Raw genomic sequence first — 25,267 nt, 5'->3', positions numbered from 1 at the left:
ATTGGTTTTTATTAGATGAAGTCATGTTTGTGTCCAACCCATTGGACGGACTCTCGCTCCCAAGTTGACACCTCTACACGTGATCTTTGTACCTTCTAATTTGGAATTTGGTTTATTAGGTGAAGTCATGTTTGTCAAGTGTTCATACTTAAATTATTTGTTTGTACTGGCGTCCGCAACTTCAAGAATCTACAGCTTCATCTTTTTAAAAATCTTTTTAGGACAGTATAGTGAGTCCCGTGACACATTTATTGACTCGTAGAATGAATATTGCATTGGAATAAGCAAAGGCCAGTGAAGTAATCAAATCAATTTTATTTTAAATAAAACAACAAAGAGAATTTTTCACTAAACAACAACAAAACATTAGACTCTAGACCTCCTACACTCTGGTGGGAATCCTTGAGAAAACCTTTTGACATCAGAACAATAATCATAAATCATGAAATACTTTTGAACCCATCTCAATCTTCTTCTCCCATAAGCATTAAGCTCATTCGCCACTTGAGACTCACCATTAGTAAACGTGCTTTTGAACTTAGGATCACAGTAAGATGACCCTGAAGAAACAGTACAAGCCGCAGCGTTGAATCCTCTGTAGTAAGCTGTGAAAGGAGCCTTAGACCAATCTGTCTTAACCAAACCACCTCTCGTTGCCCAGTCATCTGCATTCCATAAGCTCGAGTATATCTTCATTGGTTGCTTCTTGGGAAACGGAACACCAAGTTGCTCTGCGTTGTTGAATACTCTGATCGGAACGTTATCCACCATGAATCTGTAAAACAGAACACAAAAATGTTCAAGAGTCGATAAAAAGAAACATAAAAAAGTGTTGATCGTTAGATTGTTTTTGATTAATTCTCATTACATGATGTGTTGAGGTCTCCAGACAAGAGAGTAAGTGTGGAAGTTCTTGGTTGGGTCGAACCAGAGATAGAACTGTTGTTCTCTGTTTCCTTTGCCTTGTGCAAAGACATTAGTGTGAAGAACGTAAGGCTTTCCTGTTTCGTTACCAAGAAACTCAAAATCTATTTCGTCGTGTGTTGGTCCTTCTGAAGACAACTGCAAACACATCTTTTATATTAGTCTTGTGTTACCAAAAAAGAACAAAAACAAAAGTGAGGTGTGTTTCTTAAAGAAGAAGGCTTACGTAGTAGGCGGTGACGGTTCCGGCGGAGTTACCGGCGACGAGTTTAAGCTGCATGTCGATTCTTCCGAATAAATACTCTTTCTTGGATTTAAAACCCGAACCGGACACCCGGTCTAGTGACAGTGACAACATCTTCCCTCCACTAAAGATTTTGCCTCTGTGTTCACCCCAAGTTAAGTCGAACTCTTCGTTGAAGTTACCGGAGTAAACTGTCCCAACCATTGTTAGAACCAGAATGGTGAGTAACAAGGTAGGGTTCAAGATTTGACCCATTGGGGGAAAGATTGTAGAAATGAAAGTGTAAGGGTTTATTTCGTTTGTTCGAGGAGAGTGTTGAAATGTGATGTGAGATGAGTTTTCAAAGAGGATAGGGTGTATATATATAGTAATATAGGTGAAGCAGCAGCAGCAGCAGCCTTGGGAAACCAACTACAGTTGTCTAAATTCAGAAATTATTTTTATTTGAATTGTTTGGAAAAGCATAATCTCAACACTTAGCATCCTTAAACCACAAATTAAAAAAACACGTTAATGAATACTTTTCCCTTTTATAATCCCATGCAGATTTGAAACTCTTGTCTAAGATTCAAGATGAACATTAATGATGTATGTTGTAAACCTTTAGAAGTTTAGAAGTAGTTTTGTTCTTATTATTTCTACATTTACTATTAGTGAATTATTAAGAGACATGTTGTAACTTTGTCTTCTGTTTTTTTTTTTTTTTGCCTCGTAATAAAGAGATTATTTAGTACATTCATATACGTTTTATGTAAATCAGTAAACGAGAATAAGATATTCAAATTTTAAAATCGAGAATCAAATGAAAGCTGTCGAAAAGAAAGAAACAAAAAAGAAAGAGAGGAGTGCGGGACAGAGGAGAGTGATCTATCAGTAAGAGAATAGCTGTTGCCAGCTCTCTTTCCTTCTCCCATCAAACCTGGAGCATGCCTTTATCTTTCTTCACATTTGAATAAAGTTCCACTATTTCTTAATATAATTTCAAAATATTAAATTTATCATAGAATATTTTTTAAAAATATTTAATTTACTGATGAATTTTGCTTTATCATTCGTGTGATGAGATGACTATACTATACATTATACATCTATTGCCTAAAAAACCTACCGAAGTGTAGTTAGAGTTAATTCAACCTTTACATCGAAATTGTATTGATTTATTGTGTTGGGTATACTATTTGTATCATAATATTTCTGTGTAAATACCTTTTTATATCATTATTATTAATCAGTTCTGTTTGAATTCTGAGCAACCATAAGAGGGATAGAATGGAAAATTTTTGTACAAATCCTCCAAACCAAATTCACAAGATTCGTAGTGAAGTTGGTTTAATTTCACAATACTCATTTTTAATTATGCAACTTTAAAGGTTCACTTCACAATTTTTGGATTTTAAGCAATCATAAGTGAGGGTAAATCTAAAAAAATAACGTTGCACAAATCCTCAAACTCAAATTTTGGGGAGAGATCTATGAAAAGAAATTAAACACATTTCAAGTAACTCAATAACCACTTTTCTACAATGCATTTAGGAGAGCTACAAAAACCTAATAATTACCGGATCAAGAACATAAATTCCTCAAAACGTATTGAATTTTATCCTGCCAATAAATATAGACTTTCTTTTATCAAATAAATAATTTTTGCAAATACTTCTTGATCATTCTTCAATTGTGCAAATTTTTTTTTCTGATCATCCATCCCATATATCCTTCTTCCCTCCTCTTTGCTTTTTCTGCAACTCTTATTGGGAATTTTTTTTTTTTTGGAAGACCTGATTGGCTTTCCTCTCGTGAAATCTGTGTCGTAATTATGTGGTAGACGAACATTTTTTTTTTTGTCAACCAAAACACTAATTAGAAAATAACTCCAAAATCGGTAGACGGAAATTATACATTGGGAGTATCATGTAATAATTGAAATTTTAATACTACTTCATTGATATTTGCATTTTTGGTCGTAAATGTTTGAAAATTTTCGGAATAGACTAAAGACCTGCAAAGAAAATGAAAATAATGATCAAATTGTCAGGGAAACACAAAAAATAATAAAACTATCTTACCCTTAGAGTAAGTTTGGAAAGACCATAGCTTCAAAGTCACCACATGACTCAGTTCGTGAATAAGCCGGGTAAGGTCATAAGAGAAAGCGACTTGGTTTACTCTCAAAGACAGAGAGAGAGCTGTGCTATAATTACCGAATAAAATTGACAACACCATTAGAGCATAATTATTGGCAGAATGTTATAAGGGCATCTTTATAGGGGAACTATTTTAGGTGTTCTTAGAGTAAAAATATTATGAAAATAATGTAAGATCAGTAGTTAAGATCTTTTATTAAAAAGTTATTTATTGGGAGAACATGTTTAAGATCATAAGATTTAATAATATAATATTATTAAACATATTACAATTATAAAAACTTATAAAATAACATTTAAATTGCAAACTTATAAAACTTTTACTAAAATTCAAAATACAATACCAAATTTTTATGAAACAACAAAAACATTAAAGATAAAAAAAAACATATTACTTAATTAAAGCACACAAACATTTTATTTAATTAATATATAGTTTAATGTCCAAATTTATTCCATATATTCTCAATAAGATCCTCTTTTAATTTGTGAAAAATTGTTTGCAAAAAATTGTATCCATTCACAGCTTGCCACGTCAGCTTAGAACTGAGCCAAGATCAGTTCTACATCAAGAACTAAAAAAAGTGTTCTAAATCACTATTCATTATTTTTTTTATTTTTTTTGGGCTAAGAACACCCCTCATGTTCTCCCTATAAAGATGGCCTAAAGGGGGTTCTCAAATTTTTTATGAATTTTAATTATGTATTGTTAAATTTTTTATGAATTAATTGTGTATTGCTTGGAATATAAGAACCCATGATCTCTTAGATAAAATTTTCTCTTCTTATTTTGGGTATTTTATTTTTAAAAGTATTGTTTTTAAAAATTTAAAAATTTTAAATAGAATAGAAGTGGTATAAATGTGTAAACATTTAAGATGTTATAAAATTAGAAAATATTACATTTTAATTAATTTTCAAACATACAAAACATAATAAAAACATTAATACATATTACAACAGAAGTGCAATTTATAAATGGAAAGAATGATTAATTTTAATACTGATTTGCTCCAAATTTTGCCCAAATATTCTCAACTAAATCATCTTGCAAGCATTTATTTTTTTTCTCGATCACGAACATCCTTTCGATTCTTGAGCATAGTAGCGACACATGAAGGCCTGGGTGTTGGAAGCGTGTAGTCAACTTCTGAAGCTCTACTTGACTCCATTTGTGTGAATTCAGTTTCATCAAACAGAGTGTACCCATCTTGTTCGTCCTTTACTATCATATTGTGCAGTATGATACACGCTCTCATTATTTTCCCAATTTTTACCTTTTTCCAAATAAGAGCCGGTTTTTTGACTATGGCAAATCGAGCCTGGAAAACCCCAAAAGCACGCTCTACATCTTTACGCACAGCTTCTTGTTGTCTTGCAAATAAAGAGGCTTTTGGAGTTTGTGGCAGTAGAATAGATTGGATAAAAGTAGACCATTTTGGATAAATACCATCCGTCAGATAGTAAGCCAATTTATATTCATGTCCGTTGACACTGTATTTAACTTTAGGAGCTCGACCATGCAAAATATCATCAAAGACTGGAGATCGGTCAAGAATATTGATATCGTTTATTGTACCTGGTAGTCCAAAGAAAGCATGCCAGATCCAGAGATCATAAGAAGCCATCGCCTCTAAAACGATTGTGGGCTTTCCAGATCCGCGGGTGTATTGACCTTTTCATGCGGTGGGACAATTCTTCCACTCCTAATGCATACAATCGATGCTTCCTATCATGCCGAGAAATCCGTGAAACTCGCCAATGTCGAGTAGTCGTTGAAGATCTGCTAGTATAGGTCTTCTCAAGTACTCATCTCCAAATAAATTTACGACTGAATCTGTAAAATTGTCCAAGCATGATAGCGCCACGGTTTTAGAAAGTCGGAGGTACTCATCAAACGCATCAGCTGCAGAACCATATGCCATCATACGAATTGCTGCTGTACACTTTTGCAATGTAGACAGACCCAACCTTCCGGTAGCATCTCTTTTTTGTTATAAATAGAGAACTTCATTTGCGAGCTTATCCACAATACGAATGAATAATGGCCTGTTCATTCTAAAACGGCAACGGAAAATGTTGGGAGGGTAAGTAGCATCCTCACTGAAATAATCATTTCACAAGTGGTCATGACCGACTTCTCGATTTCTTTCAATGTGTATTCACTTTTTCTTGGTTTAGGTGGTGGTTGACTTTGGATTGGTGGAGTAAGAAGATTTTTCCATACATGATTGGTGATTTGATCGCATGTTTGATTAAAACATTCATCAAGTATGTCATCAACATCATTTTGGGAAGAAGAAGCCATTGTGGAAAAAAAGAAACTAAAGAGGAGGAGTTTTTTTGTTGGTGTTAAGAATAATAGAAAACTGCTTGTGATATGTTTTGTTTGCTAGGTTTGATCATTTTATAGAAAATTGTTCTGGTAGCTAGAGTTTTTGAAATTTGTGGTACACAAACATTGTAAAAATATGTGGTAGAGGTTAAAAATTACAAAAGTACTTGTACAAACATGTGGTAAAAGCAAAAAAAAAAACAAAAGAATTGTCCGATTACATGTGGTAGAAGCACAAAAATATAAAAGAGGTTGTAAAAACATGTGCTCATATTGCAAACATGTGGTCACGGACATGAGATAGCGTTATGTGGTCACAGACTGATGAGAGGTTGGCTTGCCAGAGCATGAGAGAGCTTCTTTCTCGACCTGTTATCAGAAAAAGACACAACTGCACCGTATTAATAAAACACATACTTACACATACTTAAACACAAAACAGACTTAAACATACTTAAACAAATCATACTTAAACATACTTAAACAAAAGAAAACACAAAATAGTCTTACACATACTTAAACAAAACATACTTACACATACTTGTCCGATTACAAAAAACAAAACAAAACACAAGAACCATTCGATTACACATAAAACAAAACATACTTACACATACTTGTCTGATTACAAAAAACAAAACAAAACACAAGAACCATTTGATTACACATACTTAAACAGACTTACACATATTTGTCTGATTACAAAAAACAAAACAAAACATAAGAACCATTCGATTACACATACTTAAACAGACTTACACATACTTGTCCAATTACAAAAAACACAAGAACCATCCAAATATTAAACAACTGAATACTTAAAACACTAAAAACACAAACATAGTTAAAAAAACACTACATTCTTTAACATTCAAGCTTAAGACATCATGTCATCAATTAGCTCCTTCTTAAGAGCTTTTTCAGATTCAGTTAGTGAATCTTTTTTAGCAATCAGATTTTCAAGCATCACATGCTTGATATGCTCATTCTTCAATGCAAACTCCTTCTCTTTCAATGCAAAGTCCTTCTCCTTCATCTCATACATCCTCGACACACGCTCCAACTGACACTCCAATTAAGCTTTACCATCTCCCTCCACATTCGGTTCGGCCTTGGAGCTTTTTTTTTACTTCCCCTTCGCAGCCTTAACACCAGGAGGCCGGGGCAATGGTTCATCGACATCAGTCGCAGCCTCAACACTCACTCTTCCCCTTTTCACACCATTACTTTTAATAGATGTGGAGGCACACCATTTTTGATCGTATCTTAAGTCTCGCCATGCATGCTCCAAGTTAAACTTCTGTCCATGGTCATTGAAGTATATCTCATGTGCTAACTTCATCACATCATCTTCATTTTGTCCACTACACTTCTCCCTTGTTGCAGCCTCGTAACATCCAACGAACTTGCACACCAAGTCGTTGATCCTCCCCCACCTCTGCTTACAGTGACTCGCCTCTCTCTTTGGCCGACCAACAGCATTCGGACAGGATGCAAAGTATTTCGCAATCCTCCCCCAAAAGGATGCAAGTCTTTGCTGGTTGGAAGCAATCAGATCCTTGCCAGTGTTGAGCCAAGCGCTGACCAACATGATATCATCTGTTGGTAACCATGCTTACCTTGACTTGCGGTTTTCTTGTGGGGATGTAGGTGAAGATGGAGCTTCAGAATATTGACTTAGAGAAGGAGAGTAATCGAGGTTTTGGGTATCAAGTTGAGTTTGTAACAGATTCAAATAGCCAGAGGTGGGACGATATGGATTCATGTAATTGTTTGGATCCATATCCTACTTTGTTTGTTTGTGTTTAAGGAGAATGAAGAGATTGGTAAAGCGTTTAGTTGGTTGAGTTTTGTTTTTTTACTATGAAGGGGAAATTTTTTAATTTATAAGGTTTATGTTTTATTTACTTTTACAACTAGTTGGTTCAAATTATGAAATTAAGTCTTTACCTAAACTACAAAAACCACACATTAAACATCTCACAACCAACTAACACAAAACTTCAATGTACAATATCAATGATTGACTAGACTAATAGCTACACTAACAAGTACAACATCAATGACTGACTAGACTAATAGCTACACTAACAAGTACTAAACACATTTATCACTGCCAACTAACACAAGCTTTAACCTCAAAACAAAAGAGAGACATATATCACAATTTCGCAAATTACTATGAATATCAAACAAACACAAGGAGTGGATACAAGAACTATACTTCGTTTTTTTACAATCATGTCTAAACAACACAACCTAAATCGAACAAGAACTATACTTTGTTTTTTTACAATCATGTCTAAACAACACAAAACATCACTTATCAATCGGTACACAAACACAAACAACAACAAGTACTAAACACAAACACAAACAATGACTAACTAGACTAAACACAAACACAAACAACAAGTACTAAACACAAACACAAACAACAACAAGTAACTCAACTCATACTTTAACTCACATCAAATAAATAAATAAAGAATAGACTGATAATTACTTTCTTTCATGTCCGAATAGGTAGCACACTCTATACTTCTCAATCCATCAATCCACTTTTGCCCATTTAACCTCAAAACAAAAGAGAGACATATATCACAATTACGCAAATTACAATGAATATCACAAGGAGTAGATACTAATACAACCTAAATCGAACAAGAACAATATACTTCGTTTTTTTACAATCATGTCTAAACCACACACAAGATCACTTATCAATCGGTATACAAACACACCAAGATCCCAATTTCTCGAACAAACATCAAAAACCCTAATTTGCGATCCAAAATCAAATAAACCTAACAGATTACCTAATCATACTATTGTACTGAGAAACTTACCCTCTCAATCGAATTGATCCACTCTCTTCCGATTGAATCGCCTTCTTCTCCTTCAATTCGCCTCCGATACCATCTCCATGACGATTCAAATCTCCTGCCCTACAGTCGCCTCCGATAAGATCACGCCGATTCAAATCGCCTCCGACCCAACATTCCATTGATTCTTTAACCTCCGATTCATGCAGAACTTCCTAAGTCGGATCGAGAATTTTATCGCGACACAAAGAGAGAAAGAGAGAGAAAGAAAGAGAGAAAGAGAGAAAGAGAGAAAGAAAAAAATTTCTCCGTCAAATTTTATTTTTCCCTTTTCTATTTTACTCTCGTCCAACCAAACAAAGACACGTAGTGCCTTTTACATCCGAAGATAGTCTATTATATAAAAAGATCTCTTATGTTTTTTCTTTTTTTCTCATTTATTTTTTCTCTACAAAACACTAAAAACTCCACTAACAACCCCATAAAATACTACCGATAAAGAAGGTCTTAGTCACGGTAGTACAACAGTTTAAGCTTGGGAGTATTGAAACTTATCTGTGTAGGATCATGCTCCACAAGTGACAAGTGTATCACGGTTGACTATCCAAAATATTTTAATCTCATCGTGGGAGATTTCCCGTTCCAATTAATTCTATATATCTCGTTTGAGATAATATAATTCCAAAATTATAGCATAAGGCACGCCACACAAATTGATATGAATAGTGTACGTTTTAAATAGTGCTAAAAGTAGGCATGTCAATTAGGGCTAAAGCCCGTGGGCTGGCCCGATCCGGTCCTGAAAAATAGCGGGCTCGAGCTTAAGTATATATGTCCAGAAAAAATCGGGCCTTTCGGGCTCAGCCCGTTTGGGTTATAGGGTTTTTCGGGCTTAGCCCGACCGGGCTCGGGCCAGCCCGAAAAGCCCTTTAACAAAAATATTTATACTTTTTTGTTAACATTTTTGTTTGATTGCAATATTTGATTAATAATTTATTGTAATTAAAGTTTTAAACTCTAATCCTAGTTTTTATATGTACTTAATAACCATATTTAATACTTTAAAAATGTTTATCTATAATATTTTATATGAATTATATATTAGTTTATTTGGTTAAAGTATCGAAATTTTGTTTAGTCTTAAACTTTTTATATTAAATTAAGTTGGTTGTAATGAATATAGATGAGTTATAAAATTTTTGATTGCTTTTTTTTTTATAGTGCACCTTGAAACACTGTTTTTTAAGGCTTATAAGTTTGAATTTTTGATCGGTAAGATAAGCCCGAAAAGCCCGAAAAGCCCTGTAGCCCTATTAGGGCTGGGCTCGGACTTTGAAATATAGGCTCGGAAATATTTCGGGCCGGACCGAGCCGGGCTCAAACATATGTGGACTTTACGGGTTTCGGGCCGGGCCGGACCGGGCCAGCCCGATTGACACCCCTAGCTAAAAGATTCCAATGCTATACGCAATTCTTCCAAACACGAGACTCTAAAGCCTAATCCATAAATATAGAGATTTTGAATCGAATCTGGCATATGAAAATTTTCCTTTGATATTTGCTATGAAACGTGACCGAGTATTAATAGGTTTTTAAAGAAACTTGTATAGCAAGCTATTAGATCTACTCATTTATCTACCCTAGCTAGCTTTAATTATTTGACACGAGGAGGTTTTGAATTACTCGTGCGATGGACACTAACGTAATCATCTAATAACATTAAAATAAAACAACATCACCAAAGTAATTTGTACTCCTATTTTATACATCTTCAGATTTAGTTCCACTTCGTTGGCGTCTTTAAAATAATTATATCAATAGATCAAATCTCAACAAAGAATATACAGTATATATAAAAGAACAATTTGGATCAAGCCATGATTAAGGTCTAATTACCTATACTATGTGGGTGGATGACAGTGCTTAATCATTCTTAATCTGTCGAATTTATAAATTTACATAAGACATGATGCTGTTATGCTAATCCATGTAAAGAAGATTACAAAACCCCTTCACTTTAAGGGGATATAAGTCATTATACTATTAGCTAATTATTCGTCTTTAAATATAATCAACTACAGGTGGGCACCTTAAGGCTTTAGAGCTGATCACAATAATGTAGTACGTATTAAATCTGTAACCAGATTTATTATTATTACTTCTCATGTCATTCATTACTCACTACTATTAATTAGCATTTGTTCTTCTTTTTTTCTTTTTGTGTGCACATGATGAAAAAATGAAAACACAGATAAATTTTGTCAGAAAGTTAATATACCACTCATACTAGCTATTCCTCCACACTAAAATACTTTTTTATCTGTGCACATGATGAAAAATAAAATCCAGTGATAAACTTGTCAGACATTTTATATAACACTATATAAAATCTCATCGTTATGTAAAATCTGAATCTGTCGTTTATCATCTGTGTAGAGAAGAGAGGTGTAAGTGTAACTAGAGAGTGTATTACAGTGGAGTATGGACTAAGTAAAATGAAAAGAATTTTTGATGTATATATTAATCGATTTAGAAACTTAATTAAAAGTTAAACTGATATACACAATATCTGACATGAAGCAATACATAAACACGTGAATTTGAAAACATGCGCTTGCAGTTGCAGATTACATCCGACATTAGTCAATATAAATCTTGGGGTGTTTTTGTTACTAATTAATTAGTGTACACATTTCAAAGTTCTATGTAGATCTTATCTGCTCTAGTGCGATCTAGCGATGGAGAGAATATACAAGAAAGAAGACAATTTTTAATTGCAAAAACGAAAAAAAGAAAAGAAAAATCATAAGAAGACTAGAATATTTTTGCATTTGCCTAATAATTTATATTACTTCCATTAAAATATTAGTGAGGTGATAGGTTAATCCTAGAGTAGATTTGTGAAGAAACTTCTCTATATTACATATCAACACTATATCCATTTTTAGCACAAAACTATACTTAGATGATGTGGTAATACATTGAATGTAATAAATGTAATAAGTTATATGTAATCCAGATGCTAATAATGTGTATAAGACCATCTCCAACCAACCATGGTTCCAAATTTGGAAGTTTTATTTATTTTTATAATTTAGAAAAAAAAAATAAAACCAAAGTTTTGATTCCAAAGCCTTAGAATTGGTTCCAAAACCTCTATACATATTTAAAACCAACTCTATTTTTTTTTTTTGAGCATTTTGATTTAATTCTAACAAGTTTGAGTTTAGAAAAGTTGATTTAGAATCACCATGAGATGGTCTATAAACTTATTATATTTAAATAAAATATAGGGAAATTACCTAGAATATTACATAAAAGTAGGTTTATTACTAGACTAACACGTTGAGATTTTCGACTTAGTAGAATAACACATAAAAGTTTGATTATTACTTCTAAACTAGGATTGTGTGTTTTATTACGGTTTATGCCATTTATAATTAAATTTGGTTGAAAAAAAATTTGAGATTTTATGCTTTTGATCTTGAGATCTTGGATATGCTCTTACATTTAAATTGTCTTTGATTTTAAAGAGAAAAAAACACAAAAAAAACTTGAATGATCGATTCGTGTTTTTTTGGATTCTCTTAAATTTGGGTGGACAAAAAACATCATATTGATTCCTTCTGATTTGATTCACTCTCTCTCTCTCAAGAACAAAGTTTTAGATCTAGTTTTTATTTTGTCTGAGTTATCGGAGAAGATATTATCGGTGAGTTCGAGAATCGGTGAGTTCACTGGAGAAGAAATTATCGGTGAGTTCGATAATCGTAACTAGCGGTAGATTGAAAAGCCCCGCTGGTACAGTTCCGTTGAGAAGATTCTTGACGATTCTGATTTTGTTTAAGGACTTGCATTTACCAAGCTCTTCTGGGATTGGACCGAAGAAGAAGTTGTTAAAGAGTATCAACATCTCTAGCTTCTCGCCTCTGCATAAATCCATGGGGATAAGTCCGGTGAGGTGGTTGTAAGAGACATCAAGCTTTTTCAGATTCCCGTTCCGGCCAAGATTCGTCTCTGTTCTTGAACTGTTCAATAGGGATTTGTAAGTTTTAATCGGTCTCACATCTAACAGCGTCGTTGGATTGTGTTTTCTGTGATTGATTTAGAGATAAAAGCAGTTCTTTTAGCTCTTTGCTTTAGATATGTTTCCTGATATATGTGAGCTTCATATTTCTTGTAGGTTTATATGAAGAGCGCCCTTCTCCCACACTCTCCACCTGCCTGTCTCAAGTAATTATTCTCTACATTTCTCAGTTTTCAAGATCAAAGTTTCTTATACTAGTCAAGAGTTCTTTGTGTTGTAATTAATGGTTTGGAGTATATAAACTTCCAAGTCAAGATCTGCTTCAGAAAAACAAACAATGGATTCTATGAATGTGCTTGAACTTAGTAATAAGCATGGATTATTGTGTATGGTGTTGTCACATTGATTATTCATTGACCAATATGAACTTTGGATTTAGCCATAAATTATCTTTGTTAAAAGCTTAGAGAAAGGTGCTTCTTAAAAGGTTATGACATATGCTGTAAATGTGACTTGGTCTTCCTTTTCTTTTGTTGCAGATGGAAAGCTCGTTCACATGCAATTTACAGCGTACTCAAAAATCTTGAGGCTGATTTCCTTTGTCTGCAGGTTTGTTCTTGTAAATCTTCTTCTTCTTTATTTTTTTGTTTGGTTAGAATTGAGGTATCCTTTTCTAATGAGACAGAACTCCTCCTTCTCTCTTATTCAATCCACTAGAAAATTTTAGATGTTCATAAATGTTAGTGTTGTTTGTTCATAGTGCCTATGAATTGTGTGTATCAAATGGTGTCTCCACTTGTTTAGTTATATTGTTACAACTTTTGCAGGAAGTAGATGAGTACGATAGCTTTTACAGAAAAACATGGAGTCTCTGGGCTATTCTGGGATTTATATTCAGAGAACAGGACAGAGGAAGCGTGATGGTTGTGCAATCTTCTACAAGCCAAACTGGTATGATTAAAACATTAGGCGTGATAAGACTTTTAAACTTGATGCAGAAACATTAATCTGATTGAAACAACACATTCTTCTTTTGATTTAGTGCAGAGTTGATCACCAAGGAACGGATCGAATATAATGATCTTGTGGACTCAATAAAGGCAGATAGTGTTACCTGCAGCAAACAGAAGATTGAGACATCCAACGAAAGAAAAGGTGATGACAAAGCGAAAGGTAAAATTGTCCTTTTGTGCTGTTTCTTTTATATCTCAACATCATTACCAACTTTTATCTATTGTTCTCTTCACATGTTTCCACAAATCTGCCCCAAACAAAAGATTCTCGAAAAGACAGTCGTGACCTTAATGATCCACTAGTGAGACTAAAACGCGATTGTGTTGGAATAATGGCTGCTTTCAGAATCAATAAGCCATTTGAGCACATTGTTATTGTGGCAAACACACATCTTTACTGGTACAAAAACTTGTCACAACATTAAAGATGATCTTTTTTTTACACTCATGTTTCAACTTTCATCTCATGTTTTACTTCTTTCTAGGGACCCGGAATTGGCTGATGTGAAGCTTGCTCAAGCCAAGTATCTACTATCACGACTAGCTGAGTTCAGAACGATAATATCAGATGAATTTGAGAGCACACCTTCGTTGCTTACATTTCTACTTTTTTTTTTTGTTCCTTCGATTTGGCGTATTGATTTTATCTGTTCATGGTCGTTAAGAGTTTCTCCTGTAAACAATGGTGAAAGAGGAGATGATACAGATCAATTGAAGCCTGTATTCGTTGGAGAGTTTCCTCAATTGTTGCAAGATGAACAAAGTTATCCTGGTTAGTATTTCTTTGCCTTTCTTTAAGATAGAAGTAGGAACAGTTTCTTTGAGGAATGTTTGTGGTTTTCAATCTTCTCCAGGTGATGCTTGTGTCTCCGGTGGTATGGATACAGAAACTTGTCTCTCTTGGTTTATCACTGGCAAGAGAGTCTTGTTGGCAGTTTTTCATGTTGACAGATTGTGACATACATTGTTTTATTATTGAACCTTATCCTGATCTGACTGTTTCAAAAGTCTGGCAACATGAGATTGTTGGCACTGATGGTGATTCAGGTATCAAGAAAGATATAGCTAGTCAAAAGCAAATTTGGCCTCTAGATCTGCAGGTAGATGATCAGGGTAAAGTGATGTAAAAGCAATCATCTTTACGATATATTATTGATCTCCTAAGGCTGATCTCGTTCATTCCCTGAGCTTTACTATTTTTTTTAGTTGCATTTGATTACTGAACTCCGATTGTTTTCATGGTTGCTTTCAGGATACACAAAGGAAAGAAGCAGTATTGTGGTGATTGGGCTTAGTATTCACACAGCTCCTGTTGAGATGCGTGAGAAGCTTGCTATTCCTGAAGCTGAATGGCCACGAGCTATCGCTGAGTTGTGCAGTTTGAATCATATCGAAGAAGCTGCTGTTCTCAGTCGCTGCAACCGAATGGAGATTTATGTCTTGGCTCTCTCTCAACATCGTGGTGTCAAAGAAGTTACTGAGTGGATGTCTAAGGTCTTTCCCTTTTATTACCATGCTTTAATCTCACCCGGTCATTAAGATTGCACTTTTCAGTACCTGTGACAACAACTCCCATCTGATGATTTCTCTTTCAAATGTTCTCATCGCTATATTACAATCTCAATGGCAAAATGCTGACGTTTGTTATGTTTTTTGCTAGACAAGTGGAATCCCAGTTTCGGAGATCTGTCAGCACCGTTTTCTCTTGTACAACAAGGACGTCACACAACATATATTCAAAGTCTCAGCTGGTTTGGACTCCCTTGTCCTAGGAGAAGGTCAATACTTGCACAGGTTAAACAAGTTATTAAAGTAGGTCAAGGAGTCAATGGATTTGGGAGGAACATTAGTGGGCTATTTAAACACGCTATCACGGTTGGGAAGCGTGTGAGAACAGAGACAAATATCGCTGCTGGAGCTGTTTCCGTTAGCTCTGCTGCAGTCGAACTTGCTCTCATGAAGTTTCCAGATTTTTCACATGCATCATCTGCTAGGATGTTAGTAATTGGTGCTGGAAAGATGGGGAAGCTTGTAATCAAGCACTAGGTTGCTAAAGGTTGCACCAAAATGGTGGTTGTGAACCGAAGCGAAGAGAAAGTTGCAGCTATCCGCGATGAGTTGCCGTCTGGTGTTGAGATTATTTATAAACCCATCATTCTCTTCCTTCAATCCATCATTCTTGAAAATAAATTAAATTTACGTTGTGGGCAATGGTAAAATCATGGTAAACACAAGAAACGATACTACACATCTCAACTGATAAAAACTCAAAAGTGTCGTTATTTAGGAGGACAAAAGGCACAAACTTGTGAAGAAAGCAAGAGAACAATAAATATGCATTCTTTGTAAGAGAAGAAACATATGACCTCAGACTAAAGAAGAGATTTTGACGAACAGAAAACATAGCCGCAAAACTAGGAATATCCATTGCATAACAGAAGAGAAAATGGCTAAGTATTGCAGAAATTCAAAGACTTATATATATATATGCATAGCAATAAACCTTACTAATATTATCAAAGCTCAAATTAACCAATTCAGAAGAGACTCTTGACTGTATTTATATTTTGGCAGTCTAAAGAGGGCAAAGAGAAGGCGTCTCAGTGAGGAAGCTAAGGAAGCTCACGTTGAAGACATATCATCAACTGCACCTTCTGCAAGCCAACTCTGATTCTAAGACTAATTAGAGATGAGTTGATATTTTGGGATTTTATAACTTATGAAACTATTGGTTAGGTTATTTTTTTTTGATGTAACCCTATGATATTTTGTCTACGTTTAACCTAGATAACAATCCATTGTTAACCGTTTGGTTTATCGTTTTTTATCGTTGTTAACTGCATCTTCTGTACCCATTCTGGATTAAAAAAAAATATATATATATTGTATACTATTGTAAAATAACATCTTAAGGTATTTGATGTAGAGATGTTTGAGAAAAGAAGTGGGTAAGCTTAATGAAGTGATAGATGGGAAATAATATCTACTTAGAAGCTATAAGGAGTAGAAGATGGAGCCTTTGCAGAAGATAAAAGAGCTGCAACAGAGACGAAGGACAGAGATTTGTTTGGTTGTAGTTAATAGAATTTTAGGGTGAATGTGAGGTTTTATGTACAACTAGATCACTTAGGTACAATTGAGAAAATTTCAGTATAACTTGAACTACTTGGTGCAACTGTACTAGAGCTATAAAAATAAGTTTAAATATGGATCATGTGAAAACGGAAAAAATAGATTTTTTGGCGGCGGATATTCGTTTAAAATCATCACACGTGTGGTAAAATGAACCAAAGACAACAAGATATTAGTAAAAAATTATTTGGTATACACATAATTATACATAGTTGTCCAGTTGTACTCTCATATTCATAGTTGAACTTTTGCATTTTTTCGTATTTCCAGTTGGACTATAATATAAATTATTAATTAGCAGTTGACCACAAGATTTATCAGTATTAATTAGCATATACAAGGTTTTCATAACACAATGTTCATAAAAGGTTGGGTTTCACCTCTTTTGCTTCATTTGAGGTGATCACTTACTAAGTCTTCCTTATACTTTAAAGAGTGTTTTATGTGAAAACGTTAGTATATATTAGAAAGTGATAAATTCTTGTATTGTTGATTAAACATGGTTATTTAATAGTTCAATATGTAAAGAAATTCTTATAAACCTCAATTATCATTTTCATATTTTAAATATAAATGTAAATCTAAATATATATTTAGTTGTTGTACCTAGTTGAACTGAGTATTATATATTTATGTTATCTAAATATTACCCTCTATAGTTAAAATGTAATTTTGTGTGGTTATTATTCATTACCTCTCGGAAATATAATAAATAAATAAACAATTACGAATTACATAGGTTGTTATAGTAACATCTCTTACTTTTTCTAGTAACATCTCTTACTTGTTCCATTTCCGGTGAACAACAACGACAATATTAGCTAGGGTTGCAGAAGAATATATGTTGAAGATAACTACAAAATTACAATAATATCGTTCATTAAAACGGATTTATGGACACTAAGCAAAAGAACGTTATGTACGTACACTAATCTCAAGAACATTATGTACGTATGCGTTCATATGTACGTACACGTTTATAAGTACGTACACGTTCGATTTTAGGTTTAATGAACCCGAAATTACCAGAATATCCTCGTCTTCTACCTCTAACATACGACTGAAAACCCTATTTCCCTGCCTCACTTTATTTTTTCACGACTTATGTCTATTTTTTTGGTTTCACTTGTAGGGTTTTTACTCAACTATTATACATTTTCGTCTCAACATCTGATTTCTAAATTAAAAACCTATAAAAAGTGAGTTATATAGATTTCCAAAACGATATCTTGCTCTTCCATGGATGAACCCAGAGGAAAGATTTCCGAAACTGAGTAGGAAAAAGACGTTTGCTCCGGCCGACAAACAGAACACGATTGATGAATCTGCTACTTACATGAACACCATTAATCGGAAGAACAGCAAACCTGTTTAGATCTTCCTCCAATAAGTCTATCGCAACGCTAGACTGTCTTTGCCAGCTCAAACAAATTCGTGTTATTCTGGTAAGACTTTACAGCTGTCAATCTTGCTTACTAAATCTACCACGGACAAGAAGCCTACCACAACACTACGAAAACTATTTCAAAAAACAAACAAAGTATACCAAAAATATCTGTAACGAGAGAAGGCTGTCGCATAAATCTGTCGCAACAGCCCATTAGTCTACCATAAATATCTTCCCACCTTTTTACGTTTGTTGCTACACGCGCTAAAAACATAAGTCTATCATCAAAGGGAAATTCCTCTACCAACTTAATCTAACGAATCGATTTCATATACGTCGACCGATAAGTGTACCAACACTACAACTAAGTGTACCATCTACGTCCACGGTTAAGTGTACCAGCACTACAACTAAGTGTACCAAAAATATCTGATGTACACCTTTAATCAGTCCATGTGTATAAATCTACCATCAAAGGATCGGTAGACTTAGTCCCAACTTCCAATGTTTTTTTTTTTTTCTAATGGCATTAGCCGTAATTACGTTTTTTCCCAACACTAGTTTCAGAGATAGTATAGGTACAATATGTTAGTCTAGTAATTACAAACAATTGTATTTTACTTTTGTAATAAAGAAGCTTTTATGCAATATTCTAGTAACTCACCCTAAAATATATATATTTATTTTATAGAATTCCTAATGAAAATACTTGTATACGTGTCTTTTTGCACTTTATTTTTTTCCGGCATGACTTAACAATTTCAGAATTTCTCTTTAAATTATATGTTTTAAATATTATATCAAACATAATAAATAAAATAAAAAAAATGTCTTTTTCATTTTATACAATTAACAAAATTTATTGAAAATTTACATTAAAATATAAAATAACATATATTTGAAAGAAATTTTAAAATTTAAATTTCATGAAGTATATATTTTCATTTTATACAGTGTAACCTATACGTATATTGAAATCAATAAATGGAGTTATACGTTGAGTTATGGTTTGGCTTTAATTTCTCCCAAAATACATTAAATAAGGAATGGTTATGACTTATGGTGTGTTGTTGTGGTCCACTCATCCATTTCAATAAATTAATAAATTTTGTTTGACTTAATATATAGTCACGAGTTCAATTCAATGCCATACTCTTTTTTATAAAAAAACTTTACATTAGGTATATCATATATGCCGTAACCGTATCCATGCAAATTCATGGAATTTGGAGTCGACACATCATCATTTGTCTTCCTTAGCAATGATATCAAATTATGCTACTCCTCGCACACCCATATCATCTATAAATGATATATACAATCCGTGTAAACCTCAAACAGTAATTACGGTAGTTTCTAGGTCGAAAATTTAGACAATTGTAAAACTCGCGTAAAGATACTAAGAATATACTTAAGAATTTTGCTATAATAAGTGTACATTTTTTTTTATTAGATTTAAATATCTGATTGTTTATTGGATTTTGGATATATGATCGAATATCGTATTTACAAAACTTGTAGGTTCCTTTTTTTTTTTTGCTAAGTATTACTTGTAGGTTCTTACTTTCTTACACAAGCCACACCAGTATTCCTTATACATCACTCTAATTTAGCTGAAGAGATAAGCAAACTCTAACAACTAACCTTAGCTAAACTAAGCTAACAACACAAACGCATTATTTGACTTGCTCGTTGGCCTTATACAATCCAATGACCCACTTATTACAAAACAACTCTTATTGGGCTTATTCGACGTGGTGCTTTCTTCACCGGCAACAATGATTACTACTTCACCACCCTTTACGGCGGGTATCTCTCTCTTCGCCGGTAATCATCTGAGACATCATGTTGCGAATATTTTTGCCTTCTTTTAATTTGGCTGCTTGTCTTGGCAGTCTCCCTCATGTTTTGGTATTTATACTCGTGAGATGATCGTTGAGTTTGTTTGGTTTATATTTGTATATTAATAACAAATTTGGTGTTTCACTTCTTTTTCCATACCTCAGTAATTGCCAACTATGTACCATCACGCATGGATGAAAAAAAAGTAAGTAGTGTTCTTTTTCCTTAAGTAATATTCCGTCGCCCGTTCTCTGGTGAGAAACGGAGGGAGACGCCATCTATCTAATACATCGCTCAATAATATAAAATTTGGTAACCATCTCTCTGATTTGAGTATAGCGAAAGCACTGTTCCTTTTTTATATATACTCTATGATACTTATCAAACTCGTTGGGTTTGTTACGTTATAATTACTTATTCGGATGGTAGGTTCGAATGGAGTAAGACATATAATTAACATGTGCAGCGATGGTTATCTTTCAATTTCGCCATATGGTGTTCTGACAGTCACAACGCTTATATTTTACATTACGTTGATCCATTTCGCGGTGACAAAACGTGTTTCCGTCAGCGGGACATTTTCCTAGAGTTTCATAACCGGTTAATTTACACAGAGGAACCGGTGCTTGTGCTTCCACTTCTACTGTTTTCATTTTTCAAGCAACCAAAACTATTTTTTTAGTAGTTTACCTTTAACATTGGTCAAAACAAGGATCATGAGAATACACAAAACTACGAACGAAGTAACACACCTCACGACTCCAAAACTTAATCAAAAGTTTTTTTTTTAATGCATAAACTTTAGTATTTTTAAGATGAAATAAGTAAAAAAAAAATTATTTGAAACTCAAAGTTATATATACTTGATACATACTAAAAAGAGATTTTTTTTTCTATTAAAATTTAAGAAAAATAATTGTAAAAAAAAAATGTTGGTAGAAAAAACCAGTAGTTACTTGCGGGTACTTAGGCATTTCTTATTGAACATGTCAACGTATTGCAGAATTTTTTCAAAAAAAAAAAAAAAGTAATTCAATCCTTGTCCAAAAAAAAGCAACAATTGGTTGACAATAATTACTGAAATACATTTATCGACATTGTCAACTGGTTGACAATCAACATATGAGACCAGAGGTCCAAGATGTCTTGCAGCAGCATGTGAATATGTTGATGTATGCATGTACTTTGTCGCCGGCTTGGATCCTTGCCAATTTAATGTTATGATATTCTTGACGAGGTTCTTGACTCTTGATTTATATGTATATGGTTCTCCTGAATACCATGCATGTATTCTTTTGATCGATTCCAAAGTGAGAAATGAATTCTAATCCAAAAATTGCAATATAGAAGTCTAAGTTACGTTTGAGTGCGACATTAAATTTGTGGGTTAAAAAAATGGTGGGTTTTTTTCTTCTTTCTATTAGTTTTTAATGCAATTTAACTAATGACTTATTATTGCATTATTTTAGCAATTACATTCTTAATCATCGTCCCACGTATGGTGTGGATTTCTCTCTAATAATCATATAAATAAGTTGACTATATGTGACTGTTTTCAATATATAATCACTAGTTTTATAATCCTATATTGATTTATATTTCTGTTCTATATATACTTCTTATTATAAGATGAAACTTCACGAAGTTAATTCAATCCATTCATTATATTCACTGCATACATATGACGTCCTATTTTTTTTTGTCAAACACATATGACGTCCTATTAAGGTGTGCTATCTTCTACAATTACAAAATATAGAATCATGCATGTAAAAGGTAAACCAGTCACTAGAGTTTAATTTTATGAAACAAACTGTTAAAATAAACATAATAAAGAATGAGTAAAAGCTGATACTACAACGTAAGTATTTTTTATTATTTAATGTTATAACTCAACTAAACTGAGAAAAACTGAATAAGAAAAAATATTGATTGAAACAAAGGAACTACATTTTGAGAATTAACTCATGATAATTCAATTAATTTGAAATACAAAAGTAAATTTGAAAAAAGGATTGATATATATTGTCATTCAGATAACATACAAAAAACTCACGGCTCTTATCTCTTATTTTGAGAAAGCACATTTTGGTATTTGAAAGCTATTTGTCGTTGCAAGGGATTTTTGTATAACATGTGCATTGATGGTGGTATTTCCCTCGCACTTTAATGTTATGACAGTCGCAAGTCTTATATGTCCTCTCACGAGACGCCAAATTGCGATAGCACTCGCCGCTTACATCACGCATAGATATGGGACATTTTCCAGGTATTGGCCAACCAGTAAACTTACACAGAGGTTTCAGTCGTTGTGCTTTCACATCTACTGTGTTCAAACAACCACAAATAAAATATTTAACCAAACTATATTGATAAACAAAGAATTTCAAGCTTCTTTTAAAATAAAATAAAAAATTAATCAATATTTGAATAACTCAGCATAAATAAAAATATTATAATAGTTTACCTTTAACATTGTTCAAAACAAGGATCATGAGAATACACAAAACTACAAATGAAGTAACACACCTCATGATGACTCCAAACCTTAAATCAAAAGCTCTCTTTTTTTAAGCATAAACTTTTTTAAAAAATTTGGATGAAATAAGTAAAATTGTTTTCTTAGCTGAAACTCATGGTTATATATACTTGATACATACTAAAAATAGATTTTATATTACATTTTAATAATGAATTACAAATAATTGTTAAAAAAAATGTTGGTAGAAAAACCTGGTAGTTTATTGCGGGTACTTAGGAATTTCTTATTGAACGTGTCAATGTATTTCAAGAATTTTTTTCCAACAAAAGAAAGAAAATGTATTTCAATTCTTGTCCAAAATAATGCAACAATTGCTTGACAATCAATTATTAAAATAATTTATAAAAATTGTCAACTGGTTGACCATTAGTTATTTAAATTTTTTCAAGATGTCTTTGCGCCACAAGCAACAACTGGTTGACAATCAACATATGAGACCAGAGGTCCAAAATGGCTTGCTGCATGTGGATATGTTGATTTATGCATGTACTTTGTCGCCGGCTTGGATCCAATTTATCGATTGACTTCCTTGAATGTCTTCGAACAGATGTGTGAGCGTCCGGGTCAAGATCATCCTGATCGGATATCATGTTAGATTTGGGTTTTACTGTGGGCTTCCAACTCAAAAGCAATTGGCAATGAGTGGAGAGGCCCTAACCTTTTATATATTACTAAAGTCCATTTATATCTATCAGATGTGGGATCTTTTCTCCACACGCCCCCTCGAGATAATGGCTCTTCTAGCCATTAATCTCGACAATCCATCACGCCCCTCGAGATTATGTTCTTTATTTAGCTATCTCGATGGAATTGGGCCTTTCTTTGGGCCATCAATTAATGGAGTGATCGGGCCTCTATCCAGGCCGGATTAATTAATGAGCCAGCATGTGTAGGCTCTAATACCATATTAGATTTGAGCTTTACTGTGAGCTTCTAACTCAAAACCAATTGGCAATGAGTGGAGAGGCTCTAATCTTTTATATATTACTAAAGTTCCTTTATCTATCAGATGTGGGATTTTTTCTCCACAGATTATGGTCTCGTCTTTCTCTTCCTATTTGTTTAGGTCTTCATACAAAATCATGTCACACATTGAGTAGCTCTTAAAAAATATTTACGTCTTCATCTTTCAAATTACTTTACAGTCTTTGCTTATTTATGTTATGATGTTCTTGACAAGGTTCTTGAATCCTGATCGTGTTATGTGTATATATATGGTTCTCGTGAATATCAGCGTTTGGAATATCATGTATTCTTTTGACGGACTCCAAAATGATATTGTGGAAATGAATTTTAATCAAAAAATTGTAAAAGTAGAAAGTTTTAGTACATGACATTAAATTTGTGGTTGTTTTTTTCTGTTATCTTTTAAAACAATTTTTTTTTGGGCCAAAATACAATCTTTTAAAAGACTTATTGTTGCATTATTTTAGCAATTACATTTTTAATCATCGTCCCACGCATGGTGTGGATTTCTCTCTAATAATCATATAAATAAGTTGAGTATATCATATGTTACTGTTTTCAATATATAATGACTAGTTTTATAAAATAAAAAAATATATATAAATGAAATAAACATCATTACGAGATGAAAAAATACATCAAGGTCTTTCATCTTCTAGTATTATTATACCTCAAAAAAGAACTGGAAAATTTGAGAAGATTGAGTAAGATACTCAAAAGTACTCTTTAACATATATCTTTTAGCCCTCTACTATAACATATGCACTTATAAACGTCCTTGTTTTCCACCTTAGTGTCTCTACACGGCCGGCAACGGGTCATATTCTGGGTAATATTCTTAGAAAAATGTTTAGTCTTTTTAAATTCATCCACACAAAACTGAATCTTGTTAGCCCCACATTTTCCAGGGTTCCTCAGGTCATATGGACATGCTGGTTTCGCCTCAATTCCTATTATCAATCAATTAAAAACAATAAGATGTTTTAGTTAAACAGTTACGAAAAGATTGAAGCTTTATTTTCAAACCATCTTGTATGATTGAACTAATTAATGTTTTCGTAGCTTGTAAAAAATGTATTTGAAATCTAAACGACAATAATATATTACCTTTAACATTGTTCATAACGAGGAACATAAGAAAACATAAAAGTATAGATGAAATAAGATATCTCATATGATTGATTCAAAACTATAGTGAAGGCTTGTGTGTATTTTTTTCCTTTTTTTTGGACAAACAGTCTTGTGTGTATTATTTGCAAATATTTGTTGCTATTTTTTCTCAATATATAACATGACACACACACTTAAATTAGTTTTTAAATTAAATTAGGGGAAAAACAAAAATCAAAAATAGAAAAGAAATGTGGCGAGGCCAAGTCAACGAGATAAAAAAGAATCTGATGTTTATTTTTGGATGAATTCTTCTTGATAATGTTAACATGTTATACTTCACCAAAAAAAAAAGTTTTCATGTTTATTTTCAATTTCTTTGCATGTGTCAAAATAAATTAAAAAAATAGTAGAAAATTTGCTGTTTTCAATCAAATTAACATTCATTTCAAAAACGAGTTTTGATTATTTAAACAAGAGTTCTCATTTTTTTTCATATTTAATTTAATTTTCATTTCAAAAAGAGAGTTTGAATAATAAATAGAATTCAATATTATATTTTTAAAGAGTTGAATGTACTTTTGAAATCAAGTGTTATCTCATATATAATAAAACGGAAGTATACAACATTGTTTTGTAGACTATATAATTTTAATAAGTTGGTTACAAATAGGCTATAGATTAATTGGTTACAAGTTAAACAGTAGTGGGTGCAACCTTAATTTATTTAAATTATAAATCTTAAAGAGAATATTTTAAAGAATCATTTGATATCATAT

The 25,267-nt window shown here is 33.0% G+C and overlaps 4 protein-coding genes, 1 long non-coding RNA gene and 1 pseudogene across 6 annotated transcripts; 1 reads left to right on the top strand and 5 right to left on the bottom strand.

Annotated features, from left to right (window-relative positions):
* Positions 1–300: 300 nt before the first annotated feature.
* On the bottom strand, positions 301–1,884 carry LOC104746886 (putative xyloglucan endotransglucosylase/hydrolase protein 16). The gene is made up of 3 exons (XM_010468428.2): positions 1,151–1,884; positions 869–1,062; positions 301–775 (listed from the first exon to the last, which is right to left on the bottom strand). The coding sequence occupies exons 1-3, from the start codon at positions 1,421–1,423 to the stop codon at positions 367–369; spliced, it is 876 nt and encodes a 291-aa protein (XP_010466730.1). The 5' UTR covers positions 1,424–1,884; the 3' UTR covers positions 301–366.
* Positions 1,885–4,367: 2,483 nt separating this feature from the next.
* On the bottom strand, positions 4,368–5,234 carry LOC147926663 (uncharacterized). Its single transcript, XM_087487146.1, has 3 exons — positions 5,027–5,234; positions 4,760–4,888; positions 4,368–4,699 (listed from the first exon to the last, which is right to left on the bottom strand). Exons 1-3 carry the CDS (start codon positions 5,232–5,234, stop codon positions 4,368–4,370), a joined length of 669 nt encoding a protein of 222 aa, XP_087343272.1.
* Positions 5,235–6,770: 1,536 nt separating this feature from the next.
* Positions 6,771–8,651, bottom strand: LOC147926662 (glutathione S-transferase T3-like). Its single transcript, XM_087487145.1, has 2 exons — positions 8,494–8,651; positions 6,771–7,224 (listed from the first exon to the last, which is right to left on the bottom strand). Exons 1-2 carry the CDS (start codon positions 8,649–8,651, stop codon positions 6,771–6,773), a joined length of 612 nt encoding a protein of 203 aa, XP_087343271.1.
* Positions 8,652–12,410: 3,759 nt separating this feature from the next.
* On the top strand, positions 12,411–15,747 carry LOC104748504 (uncharacterized; annotated as a pseudogene). Its single transcript, XR_015581647.1, has 10 exons — positions 12,411–12,425; positions 12,653–12,702; positions 13,036–13,105; positions 13,324–13,447; positions 13,539–13,669; positions 13,774–13,909; positions 13,995–14,281; positions 14,557–14,622; positions 14,762–15,003; positions 15,170–15,747. The product of XR_015581647.1 is annotated as an uncharacterized LOC104748504 (transcript).
* Positions 15,748–21,714: 5,967 nt separating this feature from the next.
* On the bottom strand, positions 21,715–22,468 carry LOC147926661 (putative defensin-like protein 252). Its single transcript, XM_087486885.1, has 2 exons — positions 22,338–22,468; positions 21,715–22,196 (listed from the first exon to the last, which is right to left on the bottom strand). The coding sequence occupies exons 1-2, from the start codon at positions 22,402–22,404 to the stop codon at positions 21,973–21,975; spliced, it is 291 nt and encodes a 96-aa protein (XP_087343011.1). The 5' UTR covers positions 22,405–22,468; the 3' UTR covers positions 21,715–21,972.
* A 1,465-nt stretch (positions 22,469–23,933) lies between these two features.
* Positions 23,934–24,635, bottom strand: LOC147926660 (uncharacterized). Its single transcript, XR_015582549.1, has 2 exons — positions 24,486–24,635; positions 23,934–24,328 (listed from the first exon to the last, which is right to left on the bottom strand). It is a non-coding gene; the product is annotated as an uncharacterized LOC147926660 (long non-coding RNA).
* Positions 24,636–25,267: the final 632 nt, after the last annotated feature.

This window comes from Camelina sativa, chromosome 15 (genome assembly GCF_030686135.1).
Source record: "Camelina sativa cultivar CO46 ecotype springtype chromosome 15, ASM3068613v1".
Taxonomy (NCBI): domain Eukaryota; kingdom Viridiplantae; phylum Streptophyta; class Magnoliopsida; order Brassicales; family Brassicaceae; genus Camelina; species Camelina sativa.
Note: the sequence above shows the minus strand (reverse complement) of the source record. Positions and strands in the feature narration are given on the sequence as shown.